General features: G+C 38.6%; 1 protein-coding gene across 1 annotated transcript in view; it reads left to right on the forward strand.

Annotated features, from left to right (window-relative positions):
- MROH2B (maestro heat like repeat family member 2B) overlaps positions 1 to 26,376 on the forward strand; it is a 71,453-nt gene that overhangs the window by 28,122 nt on the left and 16,955 nt on the right. Inside the window, exons 19-28 of the mRNA XM_047073833.1 lie at positions 487 to 603; positions 12,403 to 12,510; positions 13,041 to 13,193; positions 15,940 to 15,966; positions 16,726 to 16,845; positions 17,062 to 17,141; positions 23,195 to 23,330; positions 23,425 to 23,520; positions 23,782 to 23,871; positions 24,240 to 24,360. Coding sequence (XP_046929789.1) covers positions 487 to 603; positions 12,403 to 12,510; positions 13,041 to 13,193; positions 15,940 to 15,966; positions 16,726 to 16,845; positions 17,062 to 17,141; positions 23,195 to 23,330; positions 23,425 to 23,520; positions 23,782 to 23,871; positions 24,240 to 24,360 — 1,048 coding nt within the window. The remainder of the gene's footprint in view (positions 1 to 486; positions 604 to 12,402; positions 12,511 to 13,040; positions 13,194 to 15,939; positions 15,967 to 16,725; positions 16,846 to 17,061; positions 17,142 to 23,194; positions 23,331 to 23,424; positions 23,521 to 23,781; positions 23,872 to 24,239; positions 24,361 to 26,376) is intronic.

A 26,376-nucleotide genomic window follows, 5' to 3' on the forward strand; every position in this document is an offset into this window, starting at 1 on the left:
CAAAACTATATAGATTAAATCTCCTAAACTATAAAGTAAGTTAATATACTTTGAAAGTTGAGAATATCTGATGACATCATCTTTAAATAACTCAGTTTTCACTGAACATGTGTATTTTAAAAGCATTTATTAGCTACCAGGGACTGCACTGAAAGCAATCAATAAGGCCCTCTGTTACCAAGAACTGAAATTCTGAGCACAAAGACAATCAAGAAAATTGAACATTACAGTAGGGAGTAAAAAGGTATTATAATGGCACATCACAAGGCATAGAGGAGTACAGAAGAGCACAGGTAAGGACAGAGCCTGGTGGGGAAGAAAACACTTTTAGGAAGAAATAATACTTGAAGTGCATGTTTAGTAAGTAGTCATTAAGTAACCCAAATTTCTGTCCTTTAGATAACTGTGTAAACTCTTTCCACTTTTCACTGGAGTTTTGCTTTCCAACCGTTAACATTCTGTTCCTTGTTGTCTTTTGTTTTCCAGAAATTTCTTTGGAAAGCTTTGGGAACCACCTTAGCATCCTGCCAAGATACAGATTTTGTAAGCTCACAGATTAAGGAATTTCTCATTGCTCCCAACCAACTAGGAGATCAGCGGCAGGTAGGACTCCTCTCTCTCAATTTGCTCGTATAATGACGATAACTAATTCCATTCAGACAACCACTGACAGGTCTTATGACAATGTCTTACTTGCCCAGAATCCATGGACACATTCAAAATAATCCAACAGAATTTTTTCAGAAAATTCTGCTTTTCTGTTTAAATATCAATGTTCCATTATTTTTTAAATTTTAATTCCAGTATACTTAATATACAATGGTATATTAGTTTCAAGTGTACAATGTAGTGCTTATCATAAGTGTATTCCTAAACCCCTTCGCTTATGGAACTAGAAAGACCCCAAATAGCCAAAGCAATTTTGAAAAAGGAAAACAAAATTGGAAGCATCAAAATTCTAGACTTCAAGTTATATTACAAATCTGTAGTGATCAAGACAGTATAGTAACCGGCACAAAAAAGACACCTAGAGCAACAGAACAGACTAGAAAACCCGGAAATGAACCGATAATTATATGATCAATTAATCTTCCACAAAGCAGGAAATAATATCCAATAGGAAAAAAAAAAGATACTTTTTCAACAAATGGTTTTGGGAAAACTGGACAGCAACATGCAAAAGAATGAAACTGGACCACTTTCTTATACCATACACAAAAATAAATTCAAAATGGATTAAAGGGGGAGGAGCCATGATGGCGGAACAGCATGGAAGTTTTTTGTGGGTCTTGTGTCCATGAAATACAGCCAGACCAACACTAAACCATCCTGCACAACTAGAAAACTGATCTGAGTATTAACACAACAATCGGCACAACCTGAACCACAGAATTCAGTAGGTACGCTGTGTGGAGAGGTGAACTTGGGGATAGAGAAGCCGCAGAGGTCAGGAAGCTGCTTTTATGTGTGGAGGGAGGACAGAGATGGGGGGTGGGGGGGCGGTGGAGAATACTGGAAAAGCATCCCTCCCCAAAAGCAGCTGGAGAGAAAGTGGAAAATTCGAAACAGCGCAGGGACTCAACTAAAAAGGGAGAAAGGAGAAAGGAGAGGGTTTAAATTCCATTAAGACTGTAAACAGGGAGAGCGCAGAGTCTGAAACTCCGCAGCTCCATACCTGGTGGTGCTCTGGTGGGAAAGGTGAATCCCCAGGAGCTGAGTGGGGTCCAGGAGGTTCTCAGGCCACACAGGGAGAAGAGGTTCCACTGCTGGAAAGACGTTTGGTAGAGGCTGTGAGGCCACCTGGTCCCAGCAGACCCCAGAAGGCAGCCACATTCGCTGGTGCTGGGGCAAGGTTGTTGAGGGTGAAGCCTGGTGCCAGATGTGTGTTGCGATTTTCCATGGTTCCTGAAATGCTGAGGCTACACTGTCTCGTGATTTTTTGTGGGGGAAGGCTGGCACCTGGCCGCAGTCTTGGGGCACCGGCAACAGCAGCGTCCAGCAGGCATTCCTGGGTGCAGCCGATATTCGGCCACTGCTCATTCGGCCATTGCTCAGTGAGACCCTCCCGCAGAGGGGCAGAGCGGGTCAAAGCCGCAGTCCTTCGGAAGTAAGGGGCTGGGGAAAACAGCCGCATCTGAGACAAAGCTCGGGAGAGAGTTACTACCTGGGGCCTGGTCGCAGAGAGTGGAAGGGAGCTGAAGACGGAGGACCAGTGCGGGATTGCTGATCCGGGAGAACAGACTGGGTGGCAGGATGGCGCCATTTTTCACCGCCCGCGCATGCGCATGTGCACTGACGAGCACCGCAACAATCCACCCCAGTAGGCTAGCAGCGCCATCTAGAGGAGAGCAGAGCTGTTACACGGAGCCCCGCCCAACTGGGTCAACTTCGCTCTTCAAGAACACAAACCTCACCGCTGGCTTAATCTATGGACTATAAACAGCTACATGGACTGACCTCTAGGGGAAAACGAAGCAATTTCAGTCCGACTTCAATCTGTTAGCAGGTTCATCTATTCCATTTTTTTCTCTCTCTCTTTTTCCTTTTTCTCTTTTACAATTCTTTTTTTTTCTTGAATACAGAAAGAGAAAAAACTCATTTTTATTTTCAGTTTTTATTAAAAATATCTGTCTTTAATTTTTATTACCATATTTTTTACTTCTGTGTAAATTTTTTCAAATTCTACTTTACTTCCATCGTTTTATTCTAGTCTACTTCAGTGTACTCACCTTTTCAAATTTTCAAACAATTTCCTTTTTTCTTTCTTGTTCTTTTTTTCTCTTTTTCATTTCTTTTCTTTTTCTTCAATGCAGAAAGAGAAAAACTTCATTTTTACTTTCAATTTCTTTTAAAAATATTTTTATTTATTTTTATTACTGTATTTTTTGCGTTTATGTAAATTTTTTCAAATTCTATCTTACTCCCATCATTTTATTTCAGTCTACTACACTGTATTCACTTTTTCAAATTTTCAAACGATTTCTTTGTCTTTTCTTTTTTCTTTTTTTTATCTTTTTTCTCCTTTTTTGTTTCTTTTCTTTTTTCTTAGATACAGAAACTGAAAAAATTCATATTTCTTTTTAATTTTTATTAAAAATATTTTTCTATAATTTTTTCTACCATATTCTCTACTTTTGTGTATTTTAGTCTACTTTAGTGTATTCATTTTTTCAAATTCTCAAACGATTTCCTTATTTTTTTTCTCTCCTCCCCTTTTTTTTTTGTTTGTTTCTCTAGTCTGTCAAACCACTTTCTACACCCAGACCAAAACACACCTAGGATCTAGCATCATCTATTCGATTTTTGTGTGGGTGTGTTTTTAATTTTTAATTTTAATATTTTTTTAATTTTAATTTTTTAATTTCAATTTTCTATTTCATTAATTCATTTTCTCCCTTCAAAATGACAAAACGAAAGAATTCACCCCAAAAGACAGAGCAGGAAGTAACGGCAGCCAGCGATTTAACCAGCACACAGACACAAGCAAGATGTCTGAACCAGAATTTAGAATCACGATAATAAGAATACTAGCTGGAGTCGAAAAAAGATTAGAATCCCTTTCTGCAGAGATAAAAGAAGTAAAAAATAGCGAGAATGAAATTAAAAATGCCACAACTGAGCTGCAATCACAGATGGATGCAGTGGTGGCAAGGATGGAAGAGGTGGAACAGAGAATCAGCGATATAGAGGACAAACTTACAGAGAATAATAAAGCAGAAAAAAAGAGTGAGATTAAGGCAAAAGAGCACGATTTAAGAATTAGAGAAATCCGTGACTCATTAAAAAGGAACAACATCAGAATCATAGGGGTCCCAGAGGAGGAAGAGAAAGAAATAGGGCTAGAAGGGTTATGTGAGCAAATCACAGGGGAAATCTTTCCTAACCTGGGGAAAGAGACAGACATCAAAATCCAGGAAGCACAGAGGACTCCCATTAGATTCAACAAAAACCGACCATCAACAAGGCTTATAGTCAAATTCACAAAATACTCAGGCAAGCAGAGAAACATGAAAGCAGCAAGGGAAAAAAAGTCCCTAACCTACAAGGGAAGACAGATCAGGTTTGCAGCAGACCTATCCACAGAAACTTGGCAGGCCAGAAAGGAGTGGCAGGATGTATTCAGTGTGCTGAATCAGAAAAATATTCAGCCAAGAATTCTTTACCCAGCAAGGCTGCCATTCAAAATAGAAGGAGAGATAAAAAGTTTCCCAGACAAACAAAAATTAAAGGAGTTTGTGACCACTAAACCAGCCCTGCAAGAAATTTTAAGGGGGACTCTCTGAGGGGAGAAAAGAGGAAAAAACACAGTATTAGGAAGGACCAGAGAACACCAACAGAAATTCCACCTCTACAAGCATCATAATGGTAATAAATTCATATCTTTCAGTACTCACACTAAACGTCAATGGACTCAATGTTCCAATCAAAAGACATAGGGTAACAGAATGGATAAGAAAACAAGACCCATCTATATGCTGTTTACAAGAGACCCACTTTAAACCTAAAGACACCTACAGATTGAAAATAAGGGGATGGAGAACCATCTATCATGCAAATGGTCAACAAGAGAAAGCCAGAGTAGCCATACTTATATCCGACAATCTAGACTTTAAAATGAAGAATATATCAAGAGATGCAGAAGGGTATTATATCCTAATCAAGGGGTCTATAGACCTAACAATTGTAAACATTTATGCACCAAATGTGGGAAAACCCAAATATAAAAATCAATTAATCACAAACATACAGAAACTCATTGATAGTAATATGATAATAGTAGGAGACTTCAACACCCTACTCACAACAGACCATCTAATCAAAAAATCAACAAGGAAACAATGGCTTTGAATGACACATTGGACCAGATGGCCTTAACAGATATATTCAGAAGATTTCATCCTAAGCAATGGAATATGTATTCTTCTCCAGTGCACATGGAATGTTCTCCAGAATCGATCACATACTGGGAAACAAATCAGCCCTCAACAAGTACAAAAAGATAGAGATCATACTGTGCATATTTTCAGACCACAGCACTATGAAACTCGAAATCAACCACAAGAAAAAATTTGGAAAGGTAACAAATACTTGGAGGCTAAAGAACATCCTACTAAAGAAAGAATGGGCTAACCAAGCAGTTAAAGAAGAAATTAAAAAGTATATGGAAGTCAATGAAAATGATAGCACCACAACCCAAAACCTCTGAGATGCAGCAAAGGCAGTCATAAGAGGAAAGTATATAGCAATCCAGGCCTTCCTGAAGAAGGAAGAAAGATCTCAGATACACAACCTAACCTTACGCCTTAAGGAGCTGGAAAAAGAATAGCAAATAAAACCTCAAACCAGCAGAAGATAGAAAATAATAAAGATTAGAGCAGAAATTAATGCTATTGAAACCAAAAAAAAACCAGTAGAACAGATCAATGAAACCAGAAGCTGGTTCTTTGAAAGAATTAACAAAATTGATAAACCACTAGCCAGTTTGATCAAAAAGAAAGAGGAAAGGACCCAAAGTAAAATCAAGAATGAAAGAGGAGAAATCACAACCAACACAACAGAAATAAGAACAATAACAAGAGAATATTATGAGCAATTATATGCCAATAAAATGGGCAATCTGGAAGAAATGGACAAATTCCTAGATACGTATACACTACCAAAACTGAAACAGGAAGAAATAGAAAATTTGAACAGACCCATAACCAGTAAGGAAATCAAATTAGTAATCAAAAATCTGCCAAAAAATTAGAGTCCAGGGCTAAATGGCTTACCAGGGAAATTCTACCAAACATTTAAAGAAGAATTAACATCTATTCTCTTGAACCTGGCCCAAAAAATAGAAATGGAAGGAAAACTTCCAAACTCTTTCCATGAGGCCAGCATTACCTTGATTCCAAAACCAGACAGAGACTCCACTAAAAAGGAGAACTATAAACCAATTTCCCTGATGAATATGGATGCAAAAATCCTCAACAAGATATTAGCCAAATGGATCCATCCATACATTAAAAAAACTATTCACCACGACCAAGTGGGACTTATACCTGGGATGCAGGGCTGGTTCAATATCTGCAAAACAATTAACATGATTCATCACGTCAATAAAAGAAAGGACAAGAACCATATGATCCTCTCAATAGATGCAGAGAAAGCATTTGACAAAATACAGCATCCTTTCTTGATAAAAACCCTCAAGAAAGTAGGGATAGAAGGATCATACCTCAAGATCATAAAATCCATATATGAACGACCCAACACTAATATCATCCTCAATGGGGAAAAACTGAGAGCTTTCCCCCTAAGGTCAGGAAAAAGACAGGGATGTCCACTCTCACCACTGTTATTCAACTTAGTATTGGAAGTCTTAGCCTCTGCAATCAGACAACACAAAGAAATAAAAGGCAACCGAATCAGCCAGGAGGAGGTCAAACTTTCACTCTTTGCAGGTGACATGATACACTATATGGAAAACCTGAAAGATTCCACCAAAAAACTGCTAGAATTGATTCATGAATTCAGCAAAGTTGCAGGATATAAAATCAATGCACAGAAATCGGCTGTATTCCTATTCACCAACAATGAAGCAACAGAAAGAGAAATCAAGGAATCGATCCCATTTACAATTGCACCAAAAACCATAAAATACCTAGGAATAAATCTAACCAAAGAGGTGAAAAATCTATGCACTGAAAACTATAGAAAGCTTATGAAAGAAATGGAAGAAGACACAAAAAAATTGAAAAACATTCCATGCTCCTGGATAGGAAGAACAAATATTGTTAAAATGTCAGTACTACCCAAAGCAATCTACATATTCAATGCAATCCCTATCAAAATAACACCAGCATTCTTCACAGAGCTAGAACAAATAACCCTAAAATTTGTATGGAAGCAGAAAAGACCCTGAATAGTCAAAGCAATCTTGAAAAAGAAAACCAAAGCAGGAGGCATCACAATCCCAGACTTCAAGCTATACTACAAAGCTGTAATCATCAAGACAGTATGATACTGACACAAGAACAGACACTCAGATCAGTGGAACAGAATAGAGAACCCAGAAATGGACCCACAAACATACGGCCAACTCATCTTTGACAAAGCAGGAATGCATATCCAGTGGAATAAAGATAGTCTCTTCAACAAGTGGTGCTGGAAAAACTGGACAGCGACATGCAGAAGAATGAACCTGGACCACTTTCTTACACCATACACAAAAATAAACTCAAAATGGATGAAAGACCTCAATGTAAGACAGGAAGCCATCAAAATCCTCAAGGAGAATGAAGGCAAAAGCCTCTTTGATCTTGGCTGCAGCAACTTCTTACTCAACACGTCTCCAGAGGCAAGGGAAACAAAAGCAAAAATGAACTACTGGGACCTCATCAAAATAAAAAGCTTCTGCACAACAAAGGAAACCATCAGCAAAACTAAAAGGCAACTGACAGAAGGGGAGAAGATATTTGCAAATGACGTATCAGATAAAGGGTTAGTATCCAAAATCTATAAAGAACTTATCAAACTCAACACCAAAAAACAAATAATCCAGTGAAGAAATGGGCAAAAGACATGAATAGACACTTCTCCAAGGAAGATATCCAGATGGCCAACAGACACATGAAAAGATGCTCAACATCATTCATCATCAGGGAAATACAAATCAAAACCACAATGAGATACCACCATATACCAGTCAGAATGGCTAACATTAACAACTCAGGCAACAACAGATGTTGGTGAGGATGCAGAGAAAGAAGATCTTTTGCTTTATTGGTGGGAAGGCAAGCTGGTACAGCCACTCTGGAAAACAGTCTGAAGGTTCCTCAAAAAATTAAAAATAGAACTACCCTACAACCCAGCAATTGCACTACTAGGTATTTATCCAAGAGATACAGGTGTACTGTTTAGAAGGGACATATGCACCCCTATGTTTATAGCAGCAATGTCAACAATAGCCAAAGTATGGAAAGAGCCCAAATGTCCATTGATGGATGAATGGATAAAGAAGATGTGGTATATATCTACAATGGAGTATTACTCAGCAATCAAAAAGAATGAAATCTTGCCATTTGCAAGGAAAATGGAAATGGAAATGGAGGATGGAAATGGAGGGTATTATGCTAAGTGAAATTGGTCAATCAGAGAAAGACAAAAATCATATGACTTCACTCATCTGAGGACTTTAAGAGACAAAACAGATGAACATAAGGGAAGGGAAACAAAAATAATATAAAAACAGGACAAAACAGAAGAGACTCTTAAATATGGAGAACAAACTGAGGGTTACTGGAGGGGTTGTGGGAGGGGGGATGGGCTAAATGGGTAAGGGGCATTAAGGAATCTACTCCTGAAGTCATTGTTGTACTATATGCTAATCTGGATATAAATTTAAAAAACTAAAATTAAAAAAAATGGATTAAAGACCTAAATATGAGACAGGAAACCTTTAAAATCCTAGAAGAGAACACAGGCAGTAACCTCTTTGACATCAGCTGTAACAACTTCTTACTACATGGGTCTCCTGAGGCAAGGGAAATAAAAGCAAAAATGAAACTATTGGGACTACATCAAAATAAAAAGCTTCTGCTTAGCAAAGGAAACAATCAACAAAAGTAAAATACAACCTACAGAATGGGAGAAGATATTCACTAATGACATATCTGATAAAGTGTTCGTATCCAAAATACATAAAGAACTTATAAACTTATAAAACTGAATACCCCCAAAAAACAAATAATTCAGTTCAAAACTGGGCAGAAGACATGAAAAGACATTTCTCCAAAGGAGACATCCAGCTGGCCAACAAACACATGAAAAGATGCTCAACATCACTCACCAATCATCAAGGAAATACAAATCAAAACTACAATGAGATATCACCTCATGCCTGTAAGAAAGTCTAAAATTAACAACACAGGAAACCACAGGTGTTGGCGAGGATGTGGAGAAAGGGGAACCTTTCTGCACTATTGGTGGGAATGCAAACTGGTGCAGCCACTGTGGAAAATAGTGTGGAGCTTCCTCAAAACGTTAAAAACAGAACTACTCTATGATCCAGTAATTGCATTGGGTGTTTACCCAAAAAATACAAAAATAATAATTAGAAGTGATCCATGCACCCTGATGCTTATAAGCAGCATTATTAACAATAAGCCAAATTATGGAAATAACCCAAATGTCTATCTGATGAATGGATAAAGAAGATTTGGTATATATGGAACACTACTCAGTCATAAAAAAAAATGAAATCTTGCCATTTGCAGGAAGGTGGATGGAGCTAGAGAGTATAATCTTAAGCAAAATAAGTCAGTCAGAGAAGACAAATACTATTGGGTTTCACTCATATGTGGAATTTAAGAAGCAACAACAACAATAAAAAACATGGGGGGTGGGGGGAAGAGAAGCAAACCAAGAAATAGACTTAACTCTAAAGAACAAACTGATGGTTACCAGAGAGGAGGTGGGGGGTGGGGATGGGTTAAATAGGTGATGGGGATTAAGAGGGCACTTATAGTAATGAGCACCAGGTGTTGTATGTAAGTTTGAAGCACCAAATTATACACCTGAAACTAATATTACACTGTATGTTAACCAACTGGAATTTAAATAAAAACTTGGGGGGGAAAGTCATATATATATATATATATATATATATATATATATATATATATATATAAAAGCCCAATATATATATATAATTATTTCGATGTAGTCCTAATAGCTTATTTGTGCTTTTGTTTCCCTTGCCTCAGGAAATAAACCAAGAAAAATGTTGGTATGACCAAAATCAGAGAAGTTACTGTCTATGCTCTACTCTGAGATTTTTATGGTTCCAGGTCTCACATTTAAGTCCTTAATCCATTTTGACTTATTTTTGTATATGGTATAAGAAGGTGGTCCAGTTTCATTCTTTTGTAGGTAGCTGTCCAGTTTTCACAGCATCATTCTCGCCTCCTTTATCAAAGATTAATTGACCATATGATCATGGGTTCATTTCTGGGCTCTCCGTTCTGTTGATCTATGTGTCTATATTTTGATACTACAGCTTTGTAGTATATCTTGAAATCTAAGATTGTGATACCTCCAGTATTATAACTTCCTTTTCTTTTTTTTTTTTAATGTTTGTGTATGCATTTGACAGAGAGCATGAGCAAGTGAGGGGAGGGGCAGAGAGAGAAGAGAGAGAATCCCAAGCAGTCCCAACGTGGGACTCAATCCCACAAACCATGAGATCATGACCTAAACTGAAACCAAGAGTCAGATGCTCAACTGACTGAGCCACCCAAGGGCCCCAGTTTTATACTTCTTTTTCAGGATTGCTTTCGCTATTCAGGGTCTTTTGTAGCTCCATACAATTTTTTTTTGAAGTTTAGTATCTTTTATAGAGAGGGGACAACTGTGAATTAAGCATAGGTTCTTTTAATTTGTTAATGTTTATTTATTTATTTTGACAGAGAGGCAGAGAACATGATGAGTGGGGGAGGGTCAGAGAGAGAGAATCCCAAACATGCTCCATGCTGTCAGCACAGAGCCTGATGTGGGGCTTGATCTCACAAACCATGAGATCGAGACCAGAGTTGAAATCAAGAGTTGCAGGCTTAACTGACTGAGCCACCCAGGCACTCCTGTAGTTCCAATACAAATGTTAAGGTTATTTGTTCTAGTTCTGTGAAATATGCTGTTGGTATTTTGATAGGGATTTCATTAAGTGTGTAGATTACTTTGGGTAATGTGGACATTTTAACAATATTTGTTCTTCCAATCTATGAGAATGGAATAGCTTCCCATTTGTGCTGTCTTCAATTTCTTTCATCAGTGTTATAGTTTTCAGAGTGCATGTCTTACATGTCCTTAGTTAAGTTTATTCCTAGGTGTTTTATTATTTTTGGTGCAATTGTAAATGAAATTGTTTTCTTGATTTCTCTTTCTGCTACTTCATTATTAGTGTGTAGAAATGCAACAGATTTCTCTATACTGTTTTTGTGTCCTGTGACCTTACTGAATGCATTTACCATTTCTAGTAGTTTTTTGGTAGTCTTTAGGATTTTCTATGCATACCATCATGTTGTCTGCAAATAGTGAAAATGTTATTTCTTCCTTATCAATTTGGATGCCTTTTATTTCTTTCACTTGCCTGATTGCTGTGGCTAGGACTCTCAGTACTATGTTGAATAAAAGTGGTGAGGGTAGACATCCTTGTCTTGTTCCTGGTCTTAAGGGAAAAGCTCTTAAGTTTTTTACCATTGAGTATGATGTTAGCTCTGGGTTTTTCATGTTTAGGTATGTTTAGGTATGTTCCCTCTAAACCTACTTTATTGAGGGTTTTTATCATGAATGGATGTACTTTGTCAAATGCTTTTTCTGCATCTATTGAAAAGGTTTTCACCCTTTCATTGATGTGGTATATCACATTCATTGATTTGTGAATATTGAACCACACTTGCATCCCAGGATCAATGCTTCATTATTTAACCAGGTTTGTGAAAGTATTGAAAAATGAATTTCAATTATTCTTAATAAAAAGTATTTTTAGTATATTTTGGCCTTGATTTTTTAACTTAAATCATAAATATCAAAATCATTGAATTTACAAGCTGAAAATAACCTTAGATGCTATTGATTTTCAACCTAGAGAAAACATAAGCATAACCTAGAGAGCTTTTTCAAAGCACTTTTACCTATTCCCTACCCTGGCCTAAGCTGCAGAGTATATGTGAATGTGGAGGAAGGAGAGTGTGTTAAAAAAAATTAAAAATAAATTTTAAAAATTCCCAGGCTAATAAAGACCACCTAGTATAAAAAAAAATTTTATAGTGTATTTTGTTATACATTGTCCTCAGAAATTTTAAGATGTTTAGGATTCTCTCTTCAATATTAAATGGTCAGAAACCACTAGACTTACTGAACTTTTGAGACTGCTTTTTTATTATTTATCTTCTCCTTGTCAGATGTGATCATTTATTTCTCTTGGAATTATTTCTAACACCATTTCCCCCATCCTGTTTGGAACTCTCCTTCCCACCCAGTCCAATGGCTTGCTCCCTCATTCATTTCAGAACACTACTCAATGTTACCCTGTTAATGAAGACTTCCACCTATTTAAATTGAAAATGCCCCAACCTACAGTGCTATTCTCTTTTCTTGTTTTCCTTCTGTCCATAGCACTTCTCACCATTGAAATACTATATATTTACATATTTAGCAAATTTATGTGCTTATTTAAAGTTATTCCCTTGTCATTTCCCCCTGGTTGTGTGCACTACAAGGAAAGAGAGTTCAGTGTGTTCCGTTCACTGTTGTCTCCCCAGCACCTAGAAGAGTGCCTGACACATAATAGGCGTTCCATAAATATTTGTTGAATAAGTGAATGGTTAAACTCAAAACTCCTATCTTTTCTGACTTTAGGGAATAACATCTATTTTAGGATACTGCGCTGAGAATCACTTGGATACTGTTTTAAAAGTTCTTAAGACATTCCAAGATCGGGAAAAGTTTTTCATGAATCGATGTAAGGTAAAAAGAACAACTTTCTGTCCCAAAGCTTTTGGTCACTGCAAGGGCAAACGACACTGATCCCATCAGTGAACAGCCTCTTCCTGTCCCCAGGTCTGTAGTCCAGGTGAGAATTGCCTGAGCCCAGGCCCTGTAGCATGACCAGCTATCTAACAGAACTACTCCATTCTCTATCACTATTGCTGACTCGAAAGGTCCTAAGGAATTCTGTGTGTGCCTAGGTTTGTCCCTCTACCAACTGTTCAGGCCTCCTGGTCAGTTTCCATTGTGTACACTCTGCTTCCCCTGAAGGAAAGAGATGTAATAAGTAAAAATTAACACACGCTTTCCCACGGGGACCTCTTTTAAAGCCTGATAGATCCACAACACAGTTTTGGGTGTTTAAATTTGACCAAGCAAGCGTATCAGTTTTAGACTAATTTTCATCATCGCAGTCTCATTTCTTAATCCCTGTAGTGGTCCATAGAATTAGGAAACAACATGGAAGGAAGGTGACACCTTCAATCATAGTTTTTATGTCTCTCTTTCAGGGTATTTTTTCTGGGAAAAAGAGCCTCACCAAGACTGATGTCATGGTAATCTACGGAGCTGTGGCCCTCCATGCTCCTAAGGGTCAACTCCTCACCAGGCTTGATCAAGACATCGTATCCCAAGTCCTATTTCTTTACGGCCAGTGCTCTCAGGTAATGGCTAGCACAGGGCTGCCTGGATTTCTAGGCTGGGGTTCCCAAACCTTGGAGGGGCTCACCTCTTGGGAATATTCATGCTCAAAAGATACAGGCCAAAGGCAAGACAGGACCTGGTATATTTGGAAGATGAGAATGTAAGACAAAAAAAAATTTTTTTTTCATAACAAAACAGGGTCAGGTAATTTGTTTCTTTCCAAAACCTTGGGCAGTTCATGTCCCATGATACCTTCCTAGGTAAGTACCCATAGCAGTCTCCCTCGAATCAAACTTAAAATAATTACTCCAGCACCTCATTAGGGCATTACAGATTCATTACTTCCCTGCAATAGTCTCTGAAGTGTTACTAATGGTAGTTGTTCAACCTTTTACGTGGTATAGATAAACCACCTAAAACAGTGCCTCACAAATAGTAAGCAAAATACATGTATCTTTTTAAATTTTTTTAATGTTTATTTATTCTTGAGAGAGAGGGGGACAGAACATGAGCAGGGAAGAGGCAGAGAGAGAGGGAGACAGAGGACCTGAGGCAGGCTCTGTGCTGTCAGTGCAGAGCCCGATGTGGGGCTCAAACTCACAGAACTGAACCGTGAGATCATGACCTGAGCCAAAGTCGGACACTCAACCGACTCAGCCACCCAGGTGCCCCACAATACATGTATCTTTAAGCGAATAAAAATATATCATTAACCAATCTACGCAGTCTACATCATTAGGTACTATTTCACACGCACCCCAACACACACATTCATACCAATCCCCCCGGCTGTCACTGATGCTCTTCAAACGTGCCAGGAATATTCCTGCCTCAGAGCCACACATCTGAGTTGGAATTCATCTGATCACTTCTGTCCCCCATAGTACTTTTTATATCTTAATAAAGTACTTTATATATATTGTCAATTTAGCCATTTTGCTAACTAGTACCAGGTCAGCCACCTAAAAATCACCTTGGGATCAAGTTTGAAATACGGCTTCCCAGAACCATTTTTCAGGGAGATTGATTCCGTAGATCTGGGGTGGAGGCTGACAGCTGTAATTTTAAAAGGTTTATAAATGATTCTTATCCATAGCCAAGTTTCAGAAGCTTCTGCCGATTACGTGCACATCTGCTCCCACATCAGACTGTCAGCACCTTGATGTTAGGGATGGTACCTTATGCTGTCTTACCTCCTCTTCTGTGCCCTCCACACACCACCTGCTTGATAAATCTGTACTCTTGATATTTATTCATGTGTGTATGTGATAAAAATGGAAACACAGGAAACTGATGATATCACAGATATAAGTATACACCAGTGAAAGGGATTAGGGCAGTGATCCTCACCCTTCAGTTGCATGACAATTACCTGGAGAGCTTGTTAAAAATAGAGATCTCTAATGAATCACAGCCTTTAGGGATGGATCTATGAATCTGTATTTTTGCCGTGCTCCTGAAAAGGTGATTCTGATGCACTCAAAATTTGAAAAGCAATGATGAAAACCAAAAATATGATTTAAAAAAAGATGTTTTCTGGGGCACCTGGGTGGCTCAGTTGGTTGGGCAACCGACTTCGGCTCAGGTCATGATCTCATGGTTCATGAGTTCAAGCCCCTCATAGGCTTCTGTGCTGACAGCTCAGAGCCTGAAGCCTGCTTCAGGTTCTGTGTCTCTCTCTCTTCTCTCTCCCCACTCATACTCTGTCTCTCTCTCAAAAATAAATAAACATTAAAAAAATTTTTTTGAAGATGTTTTCTGTTACATTAATTTTTAGTCAGTCATTGAGGAAAATTAGGATAAAAATAAAAGAGGAAAAGAGATAAAGATGTTTTAGATAATGATGACTGTACATTTTCAAGGTACAGTCAGTTCTGCTGTAACACAGCATATGCACAACATAGTACAAAAAAAACACAGGATTGTGGGGAAAATGGGGTAAGGGGCACAACATTCAAAAACCCCATCAATGACACAGAAAAAAATAGGAACCTAATTTTTAAAACCATTTAAGAAAAAAAAACATTTAAGAAATATCTAAGTACTATAAAAAAATTATGTCACTTTTCCTTGAAAAACACATGAATTCAATTGTGAAAGTTGTGAGTTATTATGAAATGGTGGTATAAAGAAGGGTCATTTGAAATCAGACAGCTAGAATGCCAGATTTGTATGGGAAGCAGCTCTTACCATGGTAAACTGAGGCAGCTGGCGTGTTTGAGGTGTTGTGTGAGTATTCCTATGCAGTTCAATTCAGCTAGTTCACCGTTTGCTGTCATGGACCAAACTGTGCATAAGCAAACACAAAATTCAGAATACACCAGAAGTATTTACTCACATATCAATTTCACTGGAACAAAATTGCATTTTCAATGCAAGCATCATAGCAGAACTGACTATATCTCCTTCCAAAGTCAGCTCCCCTATTACTTTCATTCTATAGCTTTTCGCTGGTCTTTCTGCCAACAGCCTCTATCCTTCTTCTTACCAAAATCTGGTAGAGTCTCTTTAAATTGTGAGGCTTGAAACCCAAACGCCTGATATCTTTATGCTGCGTTCTGTAGATTACACTCACCTGGGGAAAATGTCTGCCAATGTACAGGACCTCACTTTGGAAATAGGGGAGGGAGTGAACAGCACCCACTCCTTGGCAAGACTCCGTGTCCTGCTTCACTCTTGTTTTCAGGTTGGTGGGTGGGCCTTTTTGCTGGTGTAAGGGAACTCTCTAACTGCGGCTCTACATCTGCTTTTGCCTTTGGTTTTCAGGTTCTGGGCATGTCTGTGATGAATAAGGTATGCAATATATTTGATATATGTATTTGATATATGTATATGATGTATTTGATACAAATACATTTGAATACCAAGTATGTTCCCTGGAAATGCAGGAAGCATATATGTCCTCTTGGTTTGATTCCAGAGGAAAGGATCCCAATATATAACTAATCCAATTCTGAAGCCAGGATCCCTGAGCTTAATCTAGGACAGAACATAGAGCTATATTTGGTTACAGGTGGTTTGAAAGTTAGACTGCAAACTAGAACAGTATTTTTAGAACTATGGGCTGTGACCCACCAGTAGACTATGATTTCAATGTAATAGATTTAATAGACCGCACCAGCAAATTTTTTAATGAAATAAAAGAAATAGAAGAGAACATTGTACATAGCAATAATAAGTATCATAAAACTTTTATTTCAGTTATTATATATATTATAGATAGATAGATAGATAGATAGAATGTAAGTACAGAATGGAATTGTAAACTGTTTCCTACTGTGTGGTTTACGGTCCAAAAAGTTTAAAAGCCACTGCCTTATAGAACCTCAATCTATGGGGGGTGGGGGGTAGGGGATGGAAGGAGTAGAAATTGACCTTTGTTTTTTTTAATTTCCCTGCAACTTTGATCCTAAACTGAGGTAGAGAAGGAAAAAGAAACAGATTCGCACTTCTGTCTGGGCACATAGTTCAACCCTAGGTCAAGAACTGGGTTTATAGAACCAGGTGTGGTACCCAAGACTTTGGCTTGCACTGTGAATCCTTTCATTTTAGGACATGGATCTGCAAATGAGTTTCACAAGAAGTATCACTGAGATTGGCATTGCTGTCCAAGATGCTGAGGATCAGGGGTTCAAGTTCTCCTACAAGGAGGTGCTACTGGGTTACATGCTGGTGAGTGGGCAGAGAGGACATGGGCAAGGCCATGAAGAGTCTGTTACCAAGAGCACAGAGCTGTCTTTTTTTAAGTGGGTAAAACTTGCCAGTCCCAGGGAACAAACAGATCTCTGCCATATTTTGGACCAAAGGCACCCAGTGGTCCAATGGGATTGCAGCTGCATGTGGAAACTCCCCTTTCTAAAATATTTCACCTCCTTGTTTGTGTTACAGGACTTCATCAGGGATGAGCCCCTGGATTCCTTAGCTAGCCCTGTTCGGTGGAAAGCTTTAATCGCCATTAGATACCTCAGGTAGAGAATTTTAGAGAATTTTTCTTGCTCTCATTGAGAAAAATATTTCCTTCCCAATATCCTCCTTCAGATCAACTGACTTCTCAGTCAGTGGATACACCAGTGCACCCTTCCCAAAGTGAACACAGCTCATCGATGGGCTATTTCAAATTGGGCTTCTCCCTCTTTTCAGACTTACAGAACTGACTAAGAGCCCGACCATTTGATAACCAAGAGGGAGAAAGAGCAACTTAGAGGAGTGAGACTTATTGATACATAAGGATTGAAGTTTTGGTGCAAAAGGAAATTTCTTTTCCTAGACTTTGGTCTGTAGGCAAATTTTAATATTCCAATTAAAAACTTATGAAGCCCTGGGGCACCTGGGTGTCTCAGTCGGTTAAGTGTCTGACTTCAGCTCAGGTCATGATCTCAAGGTTCATGAGCTGGAGTCCCACGTGGGGCTCAGTGCTGACAGCTCAGAGCCTGGAGCCTGCTATGGATTCTGTGTCTCCCTCTCTCTCTGCCCCTCCCCTACTCATGCTCTGTCTCTCTCTCTCACACAAAAATAAACATTAAAAAAAAAAACTTATGAAAGCCCTAATCATATTTTAGTTGGTTAGTAGAAATAAACCTAAAGAAGAAAATAATTTTAATCAAAATTTTATTTTATTTTATTTTTAAATTCTTTTTTTAACATTTATTTATTTTTGAGACAGGGAGAGACAGAGCATGAACAGGGGAGGGTCAGAGAGAGGGAGACACAGAATCTGAAACAGGCTCCAGGCTCTGAGCTGTCAGCACAGAGCCTGATGCAGGGTTCGAACTCACGGACCGCGAGATCAGGACCTGAGCCGAGGTCGGCTGCTTAACCGACTGAGCCACCCAGGCGCCCCTTAATCAAAATTTTAAAATAATATTTTCCCCCTGCAGTAAAGAAATACAAATTCGTTGTTAAAACTGAGAAACTATAGAAAGTTTTTAAAAATAATAAAAACTTTGGGCTCCCAGGTGGCTCAGTCAGTTGAGCAGCCGACTTCAGCTCAGGTCATGATCTCATAAGTTTGTGAGTTTGAGCCCCGCATCAAGCTCTCTGGTGTCAGCACAGGGCCCACTTCAGATCCTGGATCCTCTGTCCCCCTCTCTCTCTCTGCCCCTCCTCAGCTTGTGCTCTCTCTCTAAAATAAATAAACCTTTAAAAATAATAATAATAATAATTGCCCCCTATTTTCAACATTTTGGTATGTGTCCTTCAATTCATTATACCCTATTCTTCATTTTAAGTAGAGTTGAGATCGTGCTCTACATACGATCGTGCATCCTGTCTTTCCTTATTTCACCTTATATATTCCCATGTTATTACCATTCTTTACAAACATTGTTCTTTTTTCATTGTTTTTAAAAAATATTTTAATTGTGAGGGGTGCCTGGGTGGCTCAGTCAGTTGAGCAACCGATTTCGGCTCGGGTCATGATCTCACAGTTTGTGAGTTCGAGCCCTGCATTGGACTCTGGGCTGTCAGTGCAGGGACCGCTTCAGATCTTCTGTCTCCCTCTCTCTCTGCTCCTCACCACATTGTGTGTGTGTGTGTGTGTGTGTGTGTGTGTGTGTGTGTGTGTATCTCTCTCTCAAAAATAAGCATAAAAAATTTGTTTAAAAAATATTTTAATTGTTGTAAAATACCCAAAAAATGTATCATCTTAACTATTTTTAAGTGCATAGTGCAGCAGTGTTAAGTATAATCATATTGTTGTGCAATCAACCTCAAGAATTCTTTTCATCTTGCAAAACTGAAGCTCTATACACATTAAACAACTCCCTATTCCCTCCTCCCACCAGAGCTGGCAAACACCATTCTACCTTCTGTCTCTATGAACTATGTATTTTAGGTACCTCATATAATGGGATCATGCAGTATTTGTCTTTTTGTGCCTTTCTTATTTCACTAGAATAATGTCCATCCATATGATAACCTGTGTCAAAATTTCATTCCTTTTTAAGGCTGAATAATATTCCATTTAATATATACACCATATTTTGTTAATCCATTCACCCAATGGATGCTTGGGTTGTGTTCATGGTTTGATTCTTGTGAATAATTCCACTAACAAACATGGGTGCCTAAATATCTTTTCCAGTCCTTGCTTTTAATTCTTTTGCGTATACACATAAAAGTAGGATTGCTGGATCATAAGAGAATTCTATTTTTAATTGTTTAAGGAAGCACCATACTGTTTTCTGTAGCAATGGCACCATTTCACGCTCCCATCAACAGTGCATAAGGGTTCTAATTTTTCCATATTTTTGCCAGTACTTGTCATTTTCTGGTTTATTTTTAATAGCAGCCATCCTTAGAATCTCATTGTGGTTTTGAGTTGCATTTCTCTAATGATTTTGCAACTTTCAGCATCTTTTCATATGCTCATTACCTATCTTTACATCTTCTTTGGAAAAATGTGTACTTCTTTTGTCCATTTTTGTAATTGATTCTTTGTTTTTTGTTGTTGAGTTGTCAGAGTTCTTTGTATATTGTGGTTATAAGCTACTTACCAGATATGTGATTTGTAAGTATTTTCTCCCATTCCATAGATTGTCTTTTTACTGTATTAATTGTGTCCTTTGATGCACAGAAGCTTTAATTTTTATTTGTCTATTGTCTATTTTCCATTTGTCTATTTTCCCTTTTGTTATCTGTGCTTTTAGTGTCATATCCAAGAAATCATTGCCAAATCCAATATCATTAAGCTTTCTCTCAAAGTTTTCTTCCAGGAGTTGAAGAGTTTTAGCTCATACATTTAGATGTTTGGTCCATTTTGCCTTGATTTTTGTGTATGGAATAAGGTAAGGGTCCCAACTTCATTTGTTGTATGTGGATATCCAGTTTTCCCAACACTATTGAAAAGACTTTCCTTCCCCTCACTGAATGGTCTTGGACCCTTGTAACCATGTATCCCAGAGTTTATTCCAGGGCTCTCTATTCCATTAAGTCTATATATTTCTGTCTCTTTATGCCAGAACCACACTGTTTTGATTACTGTGGTTTTTGTAATAATCTTTGAAACCAGGAAGTGTGAGAACTCCAACTTTGTCCTTTTTCAAGATTATTTTGACTATTTGGGGTCCCTTGAGATTTCATATGAATTTTAGGATGGATTTTCCATTTCTACAAAAACTGGGATTTTGATGGAGATTACATTAAATCTATAATCTGCTTTGGGTAGTATGGATATCTTAACAAAAGTAAGTGCCCAAATCAATGAACATGGGATGTTTTTCCATTTATTTGTGTCTTTTTAAATTTCCTTTAGCAACCTTTTGTGGTTTTCAATGTACAAGTCTTTTGCTCCCTTGGTTAAATATTTTATTCTTTTTGATGCTATTGTAAATGGAATTGTTAATTTCCTTTTTGATTATTCATTGTTAATGTAGTAACACAACTGATTGGTATATATTGATTTTGTATTCTACACCATTGTTGAATTTGTTTTATTCTAATAATTTTTTGTGAATGTTGGGGTTTTCTAATTTTTTTTTACTGTTTATTTATTTTTGAGAGACAGAGAGAGATAGAGCACAAGCAGGAGAAGGTCAGAGAGAGAAAGAGGGAGACAGAGAAGCCAAAGCAGGCTCCAGGCTCTGAGCTGTCAGCACAGAGCCCAATGCAGGACTCGAACTCACAAACTGCGAGGTCATGACCTGAGCCGAAGTTGGACGCTTAACCAACTAGGGTGCCACCCAGGCACCCTAGGGTTTTCTATATATAAGATCATATCTTCTGCAGAGATAATTTTGCTTCTTCTTTCCAATCTACATGGCTTTTATTTCTTTTTATTGCCTAATAGCTCTGGCTGGCACTTTCAGTATTATGTTAAATAAAAGTGGCAAAAGCAAGCACCCTTATCTTGTCCCTGATCTTAGATTTTCCTCTAAATATCAGAGGAAAAGTTTACAGTCTTTCACCATTAACATGATATTAGCTGTAGCCTTTTCATATATAGCCTTTATTATGTTGAGGTAACAAACAGCATTTTTAATGGCTGTTTAATGACTTATTGTATAGATATATCTCATATTATTTAATCAACCTCCTCTTGCTATAGTTAATTGTCAGTTTTTAAAACTATAAATAGGGGCGCCCGGGTGGCTCAGCTGGTTGAGCATCAGACTTCAGGTCATGATCTCACGGATTGTGAGTTCGACCCCCGCGTTGGGCTCTGTGCTGACAGCTCAGAGCCTGGAGCCTGCTTTGGATTCTATGTCCCTCTCTCACTCTGCCCCTCCCCTGCTCATGCTCTGTCTCTCTCTCTCTCTCTCTCTCTCTCTCAAGAATAAATAAAACATTAAAAAATAAAAACTATAAATAATATTTTGGTGAACACTTTATGCAAAAAGTGCTCTCTGAACTTTTAATTATAAAAGTTGACAATTTAGTTCAATAAATAGTATTCAATGTCATCCATGTACCAGGCATTGAGCTAGATTCAAAAAAGATAACCATTAACAAAATATGGCCTTGTATACTGGGGAAAATAGATGCAAAAACATACCCACATAATCTCCTAAACTGTAGCAAGAAGCAACTAAGAGAAGGCACAGGTTGCCATATTTACAAAGATACGTGAAGTTTGAAGAAAGCTCAGATAAATAAATGTGGAAGATAAACTAAAAGTTAGCTAGGCACTAAAATAATGTTGTCAAGTAGAAATATAATGCAAGTCACATATGTCACTTAAAATTTTCTGGTAGCCACTTTTAAAAGAGTGAAAAGAAACATTAATTTTAATAACAATTTCACTTAATCCGATATATTCAGTATATTATCATTTCAATGTGTATTTGATATTTAACAATGTAATGAGATAGTTTACATGATTTTTCATACAAAATCTTCAAAATCCAGTGCGTTTTAGAATTACAGCATGTCTTAATTCAGTCTAACCACAACTCAGGTATTGGATAGCTGCCTGTTGCTACAGACTACCCTCATTTGGACAGCACGCCTATAGAACTGGCAAACCAATCTCTAATGACTGAAAACCAATCGGTTTTCAGGGGCTAGAGTGAAGGAAGAGATGAACTGTAAAGGGGCATAAGGAAAAATCTAGGTGTCCTATATTGATTATAGTGGTGGTTTCATGGGTGCAAAACCCATTTAATTGCACACTTTTAACTGGATGCAGCTTGTTGTGCATACATTTTGCCTCAATAAGTTGATTTTTTTTTAAGTCAGCCAGACAATAAAGATGAAAAGACTGTTCAACATATTTAACACTTTCAATTGACCTGCCCCAGCTGGTACTGACTTTTATTCCCCTGTGAGAGAACCAGTTTCACCCTGCCCCAACCATGTCATCATTTTCAATTTCTTTGCTAATTTGGTAGCTGACACGTGGCATTTTATTGTCTTGATTTACATTTATTAAATAATAAATGGGGATTTTCATGTTTATCGAACATTTACATTTTTCCACGTTATGTCTAGGCTCATACCTTCATGATGTTTATAGTAAATACCTGAAAGAAAGAAAGAAGGGAATGAAGGAAGGAAAGGAAGGAGAATAGAAAGGAGGGAGGAAGGGAGGGGGAAGGAAGGATGATTACAATGTCATTACTATAGGTACATTCATGAGTACCTATAGTATGTGTGACACCAGTTATAACCTGAGAAGACATATGAAATGGATAAAAATCACTGCTCCAAATTTAGAATTCCCCCCACCCAACACACACACACACACACACACACACACACACACAACCCATGAGCACTAGAAAAAACGAGTGGGTTAATGTTATCACAGATCATATAATAAAGGGTTAAATACCACAAAGCTAGGGATGATTTGTTCATCACTCTAATAAATTAGAAATGAGGCATGTTGACTATGCACGCCAGTACAGTCTGATTCCATGTGCCCAAACTCTCCCTGCTTCTGTCACCACCTCCCTCGACATTCCAACACGTCGGCAAACATATCTGACCCCTTCAGGTACGGTTGGCAGTTCATGGGTACTCTTCTGGGCTATGTTTTGTTTGTCATCCTAACGTCCATCCCTCTACATGGTTCTCATTTCAGCAAACTGAAGCCTCAGCTCTCACTAAATGACCATCTCAATATTCTTGAAGAGACTATTCGGAGGCTGCTTCCCCTTCCACCTCTGCAAAAACTCAAAGATGAAGGCGAAACAGACAAGGACAAGGAGCACATCAATGTACGTGGGGGTGAGGCCTGAGTAAAATCAAGAACTACAGTGGGACTCTACTCTCCCGCCGGAGCCTGACACTCATGCTCACTTTGGATTTCAGTTTCTCTACGAACGATCCATGGATGCTCTAGGAAGGCTGCTGAGGACCATGATGTGGGATAATGTGAAAGCAGAGGACTGTCAAGAAATGTTCAATGTGAGTAGGGCCACTGCTCAAACTGATTCCCCCATCCCCTCATCTGTGCTGCAAGGCGACACTCCAGACTCTACCTCATCCTCTTCCCAGGGAGATGTCCAGCCTGACCCATTTAACCCACCACATAGGGCCAGTCCTCTTAAAATTGTTTGTGGGAGGTGAGCACCGTTACAGAAGAGGCAGAGACAGCAGGAGCCAGAGAACGAGAATGAGTGAATATGAGGAGTGCTAAGGAAAGGACATTTATTCTTTGACCAACAGCTTCTCCGAATGTGGCTTGTTTCACAAAAAGACTGGGAAAGAGAAAGAGCCTTCCAGATCACCGCACAAGTGCTGACAAATGATGTGGAGGTAAGTAATCCCCAGCAGTGAATAGATTTCATCCTTTGCTGACAGTAGGGATCAGCTGAGGCCTCTGGAATCCCAAACTTGTGCATGATGGATCTCCAGTCCCAGAATGGAGTGCTTTCCAGAGAAGCACCTGAGAGGTGTCGCCTGACCCCAGAGTGAGGCAAGGACACTAGGATTAAACTATCTGGCTGCCTTTACATGCTTGCCGGCTCACTTTTCCACTGCCCTAAAAGGGAAAGTCCAAGATTCAATTTCATTCTAAGGACCTTTAGGGGGAAAATAAGGGACTTCATCTCCAGTGTTGTTGGGAATATCCTGGGATGTCAAGCCTCCCCATCACCTTGCGCCCCATCTCCTTTATCCTCCAGGCTCCAGAACACTTTAAGATCGGCTCACTCCTCGGCCTCCTGGCTCCTCACTCCTGTGACACCCTGCCCACCATCCGTCAAGCAGCTGCCAGCTCCACGATTGGTCTGTTCTGTATAAAAGGTGAGGGAAAGATGAGAAACCCACAAATGAAGAGCAGATACCTGTTTTCTTTTGTTCTCAGTTTTCCTCTTTGTTCATCGATGTCTCTCTGTCCCTCTCTTTCTGCTGTTCAGTCGTTTCTGCATTCTAATGCATTAATTATGTATAGGATTTGTCTCTCCTTTGGATCTTTTTTCCCCAATGGCTCTGTTTTTTGCTATTTTTAGAAATAAAGATAATGACACAGATGCATTATAAAGGTCCATTGGGGTAGGTGAAAATGTTTTGAGAGTGTCCAGTTTAAATCACTGAGCACTTAGGCATATTAGCAATGCTTCTTCTATCACAAGGTTTTCTTCAGGAAGAAATAGCACTATTACTAAAGTTCTCTAAGAGAGACAACTTTGTGGAGGTTTTTCCAGCTTCCAGAACAGAAACTCTGCTCTCCAAGTACATGTGGAGTGTCAATATCAGGAAACGTAAGGAACTTTAAAACCTCAGTCTCAGGCTGAAACCAACAAGCAGGCCCTCAGGTCCAGGTTCAACCAGCAGTGGCTTCACAGAGGACGGCCTCGCACTGCACATGCGCAGTTCTGTACAGCCCAGGCGCGGCCAGGACCATGGGTCTAAGTTTTAATTATTTTTTTAAATTTACATCCAAATTAGTTAGCATATAATGCAACAATGATTTCAGGAGTGTGTTCCTTAGTGCCCCTTACCCATTTAGCCCATCCCCCCCCCACAAAAAATCATATGACAAAAAGATGAACATAAGGGAAGGGAAACAAAAATAATATAAAAACCGGGAGGGGGACAAAACAGAAGAGATTCATAAATATGGAGAACAAACTGAGGGTTACTTGCGGGGTTGTGGGTCTAAGTTTTAATGCCATCTCACACCTGTGTTCCACTCTCTTTCTTTTAAGTACTCAGAAAATGTTTATTAAGCACTTTCCATGTTTCAAGCATTTCCCTGATGCTGGAGACACAGAGATACTACAACTGTAAAATTCACATAAAAAATGTGTTAAAACTAAAAGTTGGGATTTGGCTTGGGGGAGGAGGGGTGGTTAGTCAGTGGAGAAGAAAAAATAATGTTCAACAGAGTCAAACTAGGTATGAAAGTCCCTTGGGGTATGGGAAGATAATTCACTAAGGATATATGCTTGTACCAAGCCACAAAATAAAAAATGAGTTAAGGAGGTAAGAACTAAGAGGCCATCCCAGGAAGAGAAGAAATGTACCAGAGAGGAAACTCGTAGGAAGATAGGAATTTCAACTCTATTATTGTTCTACCTATTCTTCCTTTAGTGTACTTTATTTTCCTGAAACATGCAAAATTCAGGTTCTCAAGTACTCTTTGTTAATAAAAAAAAAAAGTCCCATACTTCATTATTTACTTTAACTCTTTTCCTCAATGGATCGAATAAGCATGGCAGAGAGAAGGAATATGATTATGAAACACCCGTTGAATACAAGTAACAAATGTGATGCTAAATTAAATACCCATTTAATAATCAGTTTTGAGATGAAGAGACCTGAAGTTAAGAAACATAGCCATCTGCCGTGCGCCTGGATGGCTCAGTTGGCTAAGTGTATGACTCTTGATTTCGGCTCAGGTTATGATCTCATGGTTCATGGGATCAAGCCCCACATTGGGCTCTGCACTGACAGTGGGGAGCCTGCTTGGGATTCTCTCTCCCTCGCTTTCTGCCCCTCTCATTCTCTCTCTCTCTCAAAATAAATAAACTTCAAAAAACTTTTCAAAAAAAGAAAGAAATGTACCCATTCCAGCAAGTAGTGGAGCTGGGCTGTGAGCTCAGGTCTGTCTGACTCCAAAGTCCATGTGTGTTCTGTTGGGCTGGGATGCCCGCCACAAAATGGTTTAGGTGGTAGTTTCCACAATTACTATACATTCAAACAACAAGCAGAAAATCGTTACTGCTTAGGTCTGGGTTTATAAATTGATTCCAACAATCATTTGCAGAGTTGCTGATGTTTTTATTGCAATAGTTACCTTTCCATTTTCCCCAAAGT

Source organism: Lynx rufus, unplaced genomic scaffold, assembly GCF_022079265.1.
Source record: "Lynx rufus isolate CCGP_SWC_20201006 ecotype Redwood Valley unplaced genomic scaffold, mLynRuf1.p SCAF_1, whole genome shotgun sequence".
Taxonomy (NCBI): Eukaryota; Metazoa; Chordata; class Mammalia; order Carnivora; family Felidae; genus Lynx; species Lynx rufus.